This window comes from Ictalurus punctatus, chromosome 25 (assembly GCF_001660625.3).
Source record: "Ictalurus punctatus breed USDA103 chromosome 25, Coco_2.0, whole genome shotgun sequence".
Taxonomy (NCBI): Eukaryota; Metazoa; Chordata; class Actinopteri; order Siluriformes; family Ictaluridae; genus Ictalurus; species Ictalurus punctatus.
In genome coordinates this window covers 17,671,303-17,684,193 of record NC_030440.2, presented here as the reverse complement: position 1 = coordinate 17,684,193, position 12,891 = coordinate 17,671,303, and the positions used below count along the sequence as shown (strand labels likewise).

The 12,891-nt window shown below is 41.7% G+C and overlaps 1 protein-coding gene across 1 annotated transcript; it reads left to right on the top strand.

Moving 5' to 3' along the window:
- The first annotated feature begins 1,565 nt into the window (after positions 1-1,565).
- dll4 (delta-like 4 (Drosophila)) lies at positions 1,566-12,891 on the top strand. Its single transcript, XM_017455471.3, has 11 exons — positions 1,566-2,178; positions 3,375-3,632; positions 3,882-3,939; positions 4,624-4,887; positions 8,339-8,399; positions 8,647-8,777; positions 10,088-10,257; positions 10,337-10,556; positions 10,643-11,366; positions 11,517-11,625; positions 11,741-12,891. Exons 1-11 carry the CDS (start codon positions 2,125-2,127, stop codon positions 11,744-11,746), a joined length of 2,055 nt encoding a protein of 684 aa, XP_017310960.1. The 5' UTR covers positions 1,566-2,124; the 3' UTR covers positions 11,747-12,891.

The following is a 12,891-nucleotide window of genomic DNA, read 5'->3' as shown; positions in this document are numbered from 1 at the left end:
TAGATCCGACCTTTCTCCAAGTGTGTACTGGTAATGTTTTCATCTCATTCGTCTGCTTTATCATAGACGCGTTGTTCATGTACGCCGTTAGGAGGAAAATGGGTTCTTTAAGGGTTCTTTGTTTAGTACTTGGAACACTTTCTGGCCGGGAAACACTGCGGTAGGGTTCTACATAGAAACTGTGACGGTTTCCCAAAATCGGGCAGCTGAAGAACCCTTAAAAGCTCTAGATTTGTCGAAATTGTTTTGTTTATTTCCGTTGATTCTTTAATGCGCTTCATAATAAATACTTTGTTTAGCCTTTTCATTTTTAAAAATTTTTTTTTTTTTTAGATCTACGCTCAAGAAAACAAAATGGGTTCCACAAGAGTGTGTTGCAAAGGACTTTGATAAGGTTCTACATATAAAACCAAGAGGAACAACAGAAACGGACCCTTAAGCTTTCTAGGTATCTGTTCTTTTCCCCGAGAGCGTATTTCTCATGTTTTTATCTTCTTAAATTTACGTTTAATGATGTGATAATATAGGGTTCTACGACGAAGCTTTAAGGGTTTCCGCTACCGGATATCCCAACGAAGCTTTTACGGTGCTACGGTGCTTAACCCTTTCCTAAGAGTGGGATGTTTAACCCAAAACAAAGAAGTGTTATGTAAATAATAATACTATATAGCGTGTTAGAAATAAACGTTATTACAAGAACCCTTTTCAATACACAGGGTGTCCCAGAAGTCTCCATATATAGGGGGCTATGTTTACCAGGACCACGCCGGTCGTTCCTTCGTCAGTGGATGTTCCTGGACGTCCGCGTCTTCTCGGTCGGTCCTCGACACTTCCAGTCTCTTTGTATTTGTTAATAAGTTTGGCGACAGTGTCGTGTCTGATGTGTTCGCCACGCTTCCTGTTAAAGTCCATCGCAGCCTTCATCGCAGATCCGGCCAGGAGAACGATTTCAATACGTTCTCCTCTTGTCAAAGGTGTTCTTCAAGGCTATCTGGAGAATGAATGAATATATATATATATATATATATATATATATATATATATATATATATATATATATATATATATATATATATAGACACAATATAAACTAAGAATGAAATATTTCGGAAGCCATTTTGTTAAAAGGTGTTCATTTCCTCTATGTATGGAGACTTGGGACGTCGTGTACATAATATATATAACGTAATAAAAATAAACTTCTCTATTTCTAGAGCAATTTTTCATACAAATGCTGCACAATCAAGCAATAAAAGACGGAGTGGAAAACAAATCTGGAATTACATGATGATGATGATGACTTGTTGTTGTTGTTGTTGTTATTATTATTATTATTATTATTATTATTATTATTATTAGCAGCAGAATACTGTTTAACACAGTACAAGCAGGGCAGAGCGCTGTTTATTCCAGCAGCCTTCATGTGCACATCATTCTTGTTGGAGCGAGTTGGGCGTGGCCTGAGGAGCGGGGCATGAATAAAGTGGGCGGGTCTAATGATGGACAGTTTATGTAATGAGCAGCGCGGACACGAAGCCAGTATAAATACCGCTGTGCGCCTGAACTCACACTTCATTCACGACTTAAGGAGAGACGTTATTACAGCACCCTAACGCGCACAGTCGCATAAAACAAGACACGCACACACACACACACACACACACACACACCCCGAGGCGACTCTCTCTCTCCCTCTCTCTCCCACACACACACACACACACACACACACGCGGGAGGTTTGTGGAATAGTGAGCATGCAAGGACGGGACGGATAATAAGACTGGATCCGGCGCTTCACCTTCACCTTTTGGATAACCTGGAAATTTGAACGCGCCTTTTGCGCACGGAAGAGCGGCGACGCGCAAAGGAATATACTCCTTCTCCTCCTCCTCCTCCTCCTCCTTCTTCTCCTCGTACTTTTTTGAGTGCTTTATTTATTTATTTATTTTTATTTAATTTTTTTACATTTATTTATTTTTTTTTATTTTTTTTATTTTTGCATTCTTTGAAGCCTTCCTTCCACTTTGGAATAGGAGCTTTATTTTTTTTTTATTTTTTGGGGTAGGAAATATCCGCGCGGGTGACCCAGCTGCCCCGCCACAGCATTTTGGGAAAATATAAAGGATGGCAGCTTGGTTCACCTTTCTGATCGCATGCTTCAGCGCGCTCCTAACGCAGGTAAATAAATCACCATCTTCATCATCATCATCATCATCATCATCATCATTAGTCCTGTTTCTGACAGTGTTGCAGCGCAGAGTGATGAAGAGCCAGTACATACATTACTACTACTACTACTAATAATAATAATAATAATAATAATAATAATAATACAGTAAGATCTGATTTGAGCAGCTCAGTAAATGATAAACAGATACTGACTTGTACAGTCTTGCTGCAGGAAAACACATCTCAAATTTCTGTATGTTTTCCTTTGAGAGAAGACATTTCTTCAAGTAGTGCCTTTATGAACATGAATACAGGCATTCAGTTAAGTACACAACTGCCTTCATTAAAAAAAAAAGGCAGTAAATACTCTTATTTAGGATCACAGAAAGAAAATAAAACTCAAACAGGACTAGTGGTGTGTGTGCTTCTGTGTGTTGTGTTGTTTTGGAGCAGCTGCAAAGGTTTAAGTGTGTGTGTGTGTGTGTGTGTGTGTGTGTGTGTGTGTGTGTGTGTGTATTGTGTTTTGTTTTGGAAAGCCTATAGATATATATGAGAGCTCTCATATATATATATATAAAGGAGAGCAATGCAACAATCCAGTCTGTTAGTCACAAATGATTCATTAACAAATGATTCATTAGCAAATGATTCATTAGCAAATGATTCATTGCTGCATTATCTTTAGAAAAGCTTGGGGTTAGGGCTGTGTTTCGTAAATGATAGAACTTTTTTTTTTTTTTTTTTTTTTTTTTTTTTTGATATGCAAAGATCAGAGAGGTGTGTGGCCTCATCGGGTCCCATCAGGCACTGAGTATCACGCTATACAATAAAATACTGTAGTGTTATATTTAGAAAAAAATAAATAAATCTGTACTGCACTCACAGAAATAAAGGTGTCAGACTTTTCCTTGTGGCTTGGTGGTGCTATTAAAGGAATCATGTCTGGTGCCTTTGCTGTGTATGTTTACACCTTTAAGGTAGTTATTTGGATCACTTTAAGCTTTAAAAGTGCATGTATATTACGCCGTCATGCCCAGGTAAAACGTACACACCTGTATTTCTGAGACTCTGAGACCTGCAGCCTAATAATGCATCTTTTCTCTCTCCTTCTCTCTCCCTTTCCCTCTCTCTCTCTCTACACACACATACACACATATATATATATATATATATATATATATATATATATATATATATATATATAGATATACGGCTCTGGTGTTTTCGAGCTCGAGCTCCATGAGTTCAAGAATTTTAAAGGTCTGCTGGCGAGCGGAACCTCATGCAGACCGGACTGCAGGACTTTTTTCCGCGTTTGTCTGAAGAACTACCAGGTGTCCGTGTCTCCAGGGGGCTGCATCTTCGGCAGGACCGACACCCCCGTGCTGGGCTCCAACTCGTTCAGGATAGAGGGAGGACACCTGAGCACACCCATACGCCTGCCCTTCAACTTTGGATGGCCGGTAAGAGGGGGGAAAAAAGTGCACAAGCAAGTCTTAACTAAAGCTGAAAGCAAGTGCATGTGCGCGATTATTGCACAAGATATTAAAGCTACAATATGTAGCAATACAGTGCACAATTTACACCTGCACTGCTGCATGAACTTTTAGCGCTCATTTCACGCTAATCTACATGAATGACATAAATAATCAGTTTTATATCATCTTCAGGGATGTTATTCCAGATGTATTTATGACATTTTCCTCTCTTAGGGATCATTTTCTTTGATTATTGAGGCCTGGTATTCACCCTTGGAGGATCCACCTGTAGGTAAGTACTTCCACTATTATCCACTAGAGGGCGACACTATTGAACACACCAGTGCTTGTGGTGAACTAAGTAAAGTATTGTTAGGTTTATTTCTTTTTCTATAAGGTATTAACATAGGTTATGTCCTCTATATATACGCTTTATGCAATTTTATCATTATTAATACTGCTATGATTTTAATCAAAAAGCACTTCTGTAGTAAAAAGAAAGAAAGTAAAGCTGTTGTTTTTTCGAAGCACACGTACGACCGTGGAACTGCGTTTTCCTCTCGCTTCAAAAACACCTTCACATTCTCATACTCGAACACAATTGGACTTCCTTTGGTTTATTTTTGGCGTGGGAAAGAGCAGTGGGCTTTGGTGAGAATACTCGACGCTTGCCAAAACCATCCGACTGCACTTTCCTGTATTTTACACCTTTCTGTGTCCCGCCCTTTGGAACGGGATAATAGCATGGGAATGTTTTTCGCTCGACTTAAAGGAAAAAGGAAATTTGTTTGGGGTTTTTTTTTTTTTTAATTATTATTCCTATGGATTAGATTAGACCTCGATTAGACCTAGATTAGACCTTTACACATTACAAACAGTGTGTAAAAGTATATTTCTTACATTCACAGACCTAAATGATGTTGTTTTGTTTTTTTTTCCTTTCTTTCTTTGGTTCTTTTTCTCCTCTTCTCCATAGACTCAAACAACCCCGACTTACAGATTAGTTCTTTTGCCATCCAAAGACAGCTGGAAGTAGGGGCTGAGTGGTCTCAGGATGTCCAAAGCGGTCAGCAGACGGAGCTAAGGTATTCTTACCGGTTCATCTGCAATGAAAATTACTACGGCGAGAGTTGTTCCAAAATATGCACGCCCAGGGACGACCGTTTTGGCCACTACACCTGCAACCCAGACGGGCAGTTATCCTGTCTCCCCGGCTGGAAGGGGGAATACTGCGAAGAACGTAAGCAATCAGAGATCACCACGCACTGGCCTTTAGGAGACTCAGGGTCTGCTTTAGTGCTTCACCTTGCTCTCATCAAGCAGAACAAAAAAAAACCAAAAAAAAAACCAGTGTGCTTTCTCAGGTGCACGTGGGGCCTCTGTTTTAATCGGCCAACCTCGTAACCTTTTTTTTTTTTTTTAAACGTTTTAAAAAGAAATTCAGATGTGATCCAGGCTCGCAGCGCTCCTGTCATCCTGCACCTGAACCATATTCATCGAGGTGTTCTGTAGTAGCCGAACCTCATTCGATCCAGATGGCTTTAAATGAGACTCTGCACGTTTCACTCCTCTGGCCCCCGCCCACCCCCGCCCACCCCACATCCATTACAATTTCCAATCATTTGAATCATTTTAAAACATTAAAGACATCTTTTACTCTGTGAGATATTTGTAAAGATAGGGTCATTTCGGCTGCTTTGATGCAGGGGTTCTTAAATGTTCGGGGATTTTTTTAGCATCCAGGGAGCTCTTAATTTTTTTTACCCTTTAACTCTCCACTCACAAAACCCTTTTTTTTTTTTTTTTTTTTTTTTTTTGCAGTTAGGTTGACGTTATTCCTACGCTGCTCGTTTTCGTGTTAATGAGGTTGGGATTAAACCTATAACCATAACTCAGAGCGTAATAATAAATATAACAGCTTTGATAACGGCGGCTTGTGATTATCACGAGCCTAGAAAAAAAAAAGAGTACTAAAAAATACTGTACTTTTCCTTGTCGCTTATCTTTTTTTTCTAGCTTTAATCTGTAAATATGGACATGATGCAAATTAAAAAACATTTAACATGCATATACCTTTTAGAGTACAGCTCTACAGTAAATGTATATGTAAGTAAGGGTACCAGCCCAGTGACAAGAAATGGTACAGTTTAGTACCTCCAGGGTGCACTTTGAGAAGCTTGGGTGGATTTTAAACCAAAAGCTGGCAACCCTGCTGGAAACACGTCCAATATGTCAAGCCAGCTGCCTTCTCTAGCAGAATGAGTAGCAGTCATTATGGTTAATGCCATTACTAAGAGCCCCATGCGGTTTACTTTGCCAAACGCTCTGAGTTTGGATCTGGTTTCGGTTGTGGTTTTGTGCCTCTCGTGCTGTTTCGTCCTACAGCAAGTATTTCGTCTGATTTATCACTCTGACTTTATCGGAATGAAACTGTAGGTCACTATAGATCAGATGTCTAGCGTTAACCACTTTCAGATCTGATATGAAATTCTTATGCATTTTTGCTTCCTTGAGATGAAGAAACTTTGCAACATGGCTAGAACTTTTCTATTTGCATTTATATTCTTTTATATCGTTTACTTAGAACTTTATTGTACACTTGAAGCATTTTGGATGAAGGAAAAGCTGTGAATACCTGTGACCCAGATTACAGTGGGAGTGGAGGGGTTAACATATATGGGGAAGCATGAATTAATGGCGAGAATTGCGCATGCGCAGAAGCTTTTGCTTATTACTGGGGAAATGGGACAAACTAGGGCGTCCGGTGAGTGTGTCTGTGTGTGCGCGCGCGCGCCGCGAGAGAGAGAGAGCGAGGGAGCGCGTGCTTGGTAATTTAATCCCGGGCGAGCACGCGCCGCCCTAATCGCGGCGTTATTATCCGCCACGCGCCGCCGTTGCGCGCTCTCATTGTGGCTCTGCGGCGTGGCAGCTGCAAAATTACGGCTCGCGCGGCCTGAGAACAACAATAGCGGCAGCTGTCCGTTTTTTTTTTTTTTTTTTTAATTGAGATGGAGCATCTGTTCCGGTCTAAAAAGCGGCAGTTCAACCCACTTTAAAAATAAATAAATAAATAACAAAAACAAAACAAAAACACACAGAGGCCAGTTACAAACAGCGAGGGCACCCACGCCTCACAGGTGCTGTCCAATCAGGTACTCGGAAACCAGTGAGGGGCGTGACCTGTTTAAAACCAATGATTATATATTGGGATGCTACGGAAGCCCTGGAGTGCCAATATTCCCACGCTGTAATGTGTCCCAAAAAAATAATCAACAGCTCCAATAATTCTGGATTTTCTCCCAAAACCTCCAAAATTACAATGAAAGCGTCTGCCTCAGAGTTACACCCATCTTAATTTCATCTTTATTACTACTAATAATAACAAGAAGTAATCTAATCTACACAGCAAGCAAGGCTAGTTCGTTAGCCGAGAGTAGCTACTGCCTGTACTGCCGGAAGAGCGTTGTCATGGTTACAGTGCGCCCGTCGCATGAGCTACTTTTTCTCACCAGCACAAAACGGCGCCATTTTTGTGTGTGTGTGTGTGTGTGTGCGCGCGCAGAAAAGTTGCTAAAGTCAGGACATGTCAGGAGAATGAATTCCTTTCCATGAAGTCATTAATATTGTGTCCAGATGGAGAACTTTCATATTTCACAATGTCCACACACAGAAACAGACATACTGGTTCTTCTTCATGTCTAATTCCTGCTCTGTTTTTGAGCTGTAAAACAAACGTGTCGTTATTTTAGCTTAATAACTCATTATTCCAAGATATCGCGTCACTGTTTCCACTTAATCTCATTATGTTGACTTAATATCTCGTTATTTGCACGTATTATCTGGTTATTTCAAAAGCCAGACGTTGCTTCGGTGAAATTCGGTTATATGTCCAATCTCTAATAATCAAAATAATATGTAAAAAATAATAAGACAAGTCAAAGTTATTAAGTCGAAATAACAAGTTAATAAGCCAGACTAACAAGTTATCAAGTAGAAATAACAGGATAGTGAGTTGAAATAATGAGTTAATTGGAAATAGCAAGTTATTAAGTTAAAATAGCAACATGTTAAGTTTACAAAAAGGGCATAGCTAACAAAACGCTAGACTACATCTTAGGAAGTATGCTAGTGCTATCAAGTCAATATTATTATTGCTAACGGTAGAAACCCAATGTTGTGACAGCAAATATTAAATATCATGAACATAAAGAAAAGTTTTGACCACTGTTTGCTCACCTCTTGGTCTGTCGTGGTCCGTTGGGCCAGGTACTAGCTAAACTTGCTCGTTCCTCGCCACTGGACAACGATGATACGAATTTCCCAGAGACGTTGTAGTGGGTGTTCCGTTATTAATCAGACTAGCCTATTGCAACTAGATTTACCAAGTCGTTTGCTAGTTTAACATCATATGACATGATGTTATGATAATTAAATTAAGAATAAAGTCTTATTGGGATGGCCATGGTTCACAGTAGGGTGGTACTGGCCACCCCTTACACCCATGAATGAGACTGAGGGACAGGGCTAGAAGACGGCCCTAAATACCCACTGATACCTACCAGATTCTTATTGATGTTGTTGCTTAATTCACATTTATTATACAAAACTGATGTATGGATTGTTCTCAAAGTTATTTGTTTATTATTTGAGTTCCTGTGGTTACTAATCTGCATTTTCATTTCCTTTCACAGCGATCTGCCTTGAAGGCTGCAGCGAAGCTAACGGGAACTGCTCCAACCCCGGAGAGTGTGTGTAAGTACACAAGCTAGAAAAATTAGTTTTTGTCCCCAATTAACGGATCGGTATTCCTCCAATACACTTATATCTCATTTTATACCAAATTAAATACTACACAGATACCCACAATGAACGTTTAACCAAGATGGTATCACGGTGCAAGTTGCAATTTAGTAAATATTCATGGTGTGTGATTATATAAACACACAGGTGTATTTGGGTTCTCCTTTAACGAGCGTTGTTCTGTGGTTGTGTGTTGCAGGTGCAGAGAGGGCTGGCAGGGAAAGTTATGCACCGAGTGCAAGAAACACCCCGTGTGTAAACATGGTACATGCCACAAGCAATGGGAGTGTCACTGTAAAGAAGGATGGGGAGGACTCTTCTGTGATCAAGGTGAGGCTGAACACCACCTCAGTCCAAAAACAATCTAAGAGCTGATTAAGTAAATAACTGATAGTAAAAAATCACAAGATTAAAATGAGTGCAGACGGTTTTTTCAGAACCGTATCTGAAAGGAAACCCCCTGTGACGACAGTGGTACCTTCCCAATATATATTAGATTAGATTCAACTTTGCCTAGAGTACAAGTTCTACTACAGTGAAATGCAGATCCTTAAGGGTTCCTTTTGTGTTATGGAGTTACATAGAACCTATAATTCATTACAGATGTATGTATGAGTGTTATAAAATGCTTTCGAAAGTTTTTGGTTTCGAGCGTTTTCTATAGAACACACAAGGGTTTCCTCAGAGCGACAAACTGAAGAACCTTTTAGGACGCTGTACGGAGCCTTTTTTCATTGTTTCTAGAGACAAAACTCCTTCATCGGCTGTGGAAGCAACGGGCGTCGGGCGATGTTGGGATGAAAAAACACACTGATATTCCAGGAATTTCAATATTCCAATTAATCAGTATCAGAATCCCAGACCGATCAAGGCCTGATCAAGGCCTAAAACGTCATATTTCTCTCAAAACTGTACTGAAATGTTAGTACGTCTCTAAATAAGGATCTAGGTTCCTAAAAGGTTCTTGTCCATCTGGAGAAATGTTTAAATGTTCTACGTAAAACTCTTGAAAACCTTTTTTCACCCAAAGTGTAGGAACCTCTTTCTAAGTGCAGGAACCCTTTTGTAGGAGAAAGAATCCCATTTCTAAGAACAGGATCTCTCTCTTTGCTAAGAGTAGGAACCTTTTTTTTCTATATAAAGAAAATCATCCATTATACATCCGTTACGTAATATAGTCTCTCTATATATATTGTATAGCGTACAATATATAATGGATTTAGCAATCTGATTCATTTGAGGTTCTATGTCTAACCGTTTGGTTCTCTTTTACAAAGGAGAACCATAGGAGAACCATTCAAAGAACCCATTTCTAAGAGTATATAGCTATACTAGCAATGTACTCATATTCTTTGCTGATATTATAATCATTGTTGGGAAAGAATTGTTGGAGATTTCTGACACGATACCACACAGGACCACAAATTGGGTTCTTTTGTTGTTTTTAGCCCTTTTTTTTTTTGCGCATGTTTTTGCGTATCGTTTATCCATTTATTAATGATGTGTGTGAAACTGGGATGTCTAAAGGGGTTTATTCTAATAAATAGCATGTCAGTAAACTCGCGCGTAAGCAGGATTTCGTAACTAGCGCATTGACTCTAGGTCGTGATTTAAGTGCTATCATTCACGTTTGACACTAGATCTGAACTTCTGCACCCACCACAAGCCGTGTATAAACGGAGCCACGTGTACGAACACCGGGCAGGGCAGCTACACGTGCACGTGCAGGCCGGGCTACACCGGGGTGAACTGCGAGCTGGAGGTGCGTCACTGCGACAGCAACCCGTGCAGGAACCGAGGACACTGTGTGGTGAGTTGTGCTGCCGATGTCGTAGTGCGAAGCTCAGCACGCTTATAGAGCAGTCGGCTAAAAGTCATGTATGTTTCAGGAGCTTGATAATGGCTACACGTGCACGTGTCTGCCGGGGTTCGAGGGCACACACTGCGAGCACAGCCTCCTGACTTGCGCAGACATGCCCTGCTTTCAGGGTGGCAAGTGCCATGAGAGGGACAACGGACGCAGCTATTCGTGCGACTGCCCTAAAGGATACACCGGACTCAACTGTGAGAAGAGGGTGGACAAGTGTATGACTCTGCCGTGCGCTAATGGTATGTTCCGTCCCCACCTGCTCTGCCTGTGTGTGTGTGTGTGTGTGTGTTTACCTGTGTGTAACTGAACACTCGGTGCTCCACAGGTGGCGCGTGTGTGATCCTGGCTGGCGTCCGTATGTGCAGCTGTCGAGCAGGATTTACAGGCCAGCGCTGCGAGATCAACATCAACGACTGCTCCTCGAACCCCTGCGCTAACGGCGGCACCTGTCACGACGGCGTCAACGACTACACCTGCTCGTGCGTTCCGGGGTACACCGGGCAGAACTGCGAGCTCCACAGCGTGTCCTGCTCCTCGCAGCATCTCTGCCTGAACGGCGGATCGTGCACCAACATCCCCGACGGCTCTCCTGTGTGCCTGTGTCCCAACGGCTTCACGGGGCCTCGCTGCGACTATGTCGCCATCACACGTCCCGTCATCCTGGAACCCGAGTCCCGGGACGACTTCCAGTGGGCCGCCGTGTCCCTGGGCGTAGGTCTGGTGGCTCTGCTCATCCTCGTGTGCATGGTGGCGATCGCTCTGCGCCACGTCCACAGGCAGGCGGCTGCCGAAAGGACTAACGACGCCATGAACAATCGATCGGACACGCAGCGGGACAACCTGATACCGACGTCTCAGCTCAAGAACACGAACAAGAAGGTGGACCTGGAGGTGGACTGCGGTAAGGAGAAGTCGAATTACATCCTCAAGAACTACCATTTGGACTACAACTCGTCTAAAGAGTTTAAGGAAAGCCCGACGCAAGAGGATAAAAGTCACAAGTACGAAAAGTGTTTAGAAGACAAAATACCCTTGAGTAGAATGTACAGGTGAGTCAACAGTGTGTGTGTGTGTGTGTGTGAATGAAAACCCGAGTGAAAGAATTCAATCCGACCCCATCTTCTTTCACGACGACTATAAACGTAGGCGCCTTCGCGTTTCCTTCAGGCTAACACCGAGTGTGTGATTTGTGTGCGCAGTGAAAAGCCGGAGTGTAGGATATCGACGATATGCTCCCCGAGAGACTCCATGTACCAGTCTGTGTTTGTAATAGCAGAGGAGAGAAGCGAATGCGTCATAGCAACCGAGGTGAGAAGGAATGAAAAAAAAAAACGAAACAAAACAAAAAATCCCTTCCATTCTTTAATATGTCCAAACGGGCCACGTGATTGTAACTCCAATTGGTTTTTTTTTTTCCCCGCAGGTATAAACGACATGACGGGAGGATGAAGATGGAAGCTGCGAGGGAGAAAAAAAACACACACACACACACACACACACACACACAATCAAAGCAGAATTTTCTGGATTGTTTACAAAAAAAGAACTGAAGGACTGGAGATGATTTTTTGTGAAGTCCGCTCACTGCTGCTCTGAGAAACTTGAGGACGCAATAGATGAAGTTTGCTTTTCGTGTACAGACGTGTACAGTCCTAGACGTTTTCTTTCCTTTTCTTTTCTCTTTTGACCCCGACGGTATGGCTTTATGGTTTTATGGGGTTTTTTCACCCCCCTCTCAAGCTTGTAAGGAAGAACAAAAAAAAGCAGGACTTACACTGACTGCACTGCAGGAGGACCAGAGGGGGGGAGAAAAGTCTTTGGCACAGAGACGTGCCCCCTCCCCACATCGAGCGAGTGAGAGTTCTCTCTCTCTCTCTCTCTCTCTCGCTCTCTCTCGCTCGCTCTCTATCGTGTGGAAATCACAGACACGTCATCTGCCAACTAATCACTACGAAGGTGCCAGGGACTTCCAAACCTTCACGCCAGCATCATTGCCCGCTATGCAAAAAAAAAAAAAAAAAGGAAAGGAAAGAAATGGAGAGAGGGGTGGGTGAACAATCACAGCCTCTTCCATCTCCCAATCACCAGGAAATGAATGTCTGAACGAAAAGTACTAATCATATCAAGACTGTTTCGTTTCTCCGAGATTGTATGCAGCTTTCCCAAATTTCACAAAAAAGCCTTAAAAGGAACGGGACGAACGGGACGCTCCGTGTCGGATCGGTGGACAAACCAGGATCGATGCAATCAAGAAAGCAGCGTGTAGCAGCAGGGATCGGAGAAAAGCAAAAATACAAACGAAAAAAAGAAAAGAAGAAGAAGAAGAAGTGACTGCACACCAACCACTGACTGCCTATACATTTAGACCAATAATGTAATTTTTAAAAAGAAAAAAAATGATTATTTGCAGAGTTAATTTAATTACGAAACACACACTGCTCTTTATATGTTTTATACTATTATTTTTTTTGTATATAATGCATATTTATAAAAAAAAAACAAAGAAACAAACAAACAAACAAACTGAAGAATAAAAAAATAATAATTCCTTCATGCCTTGTTTTTGATGTTGAG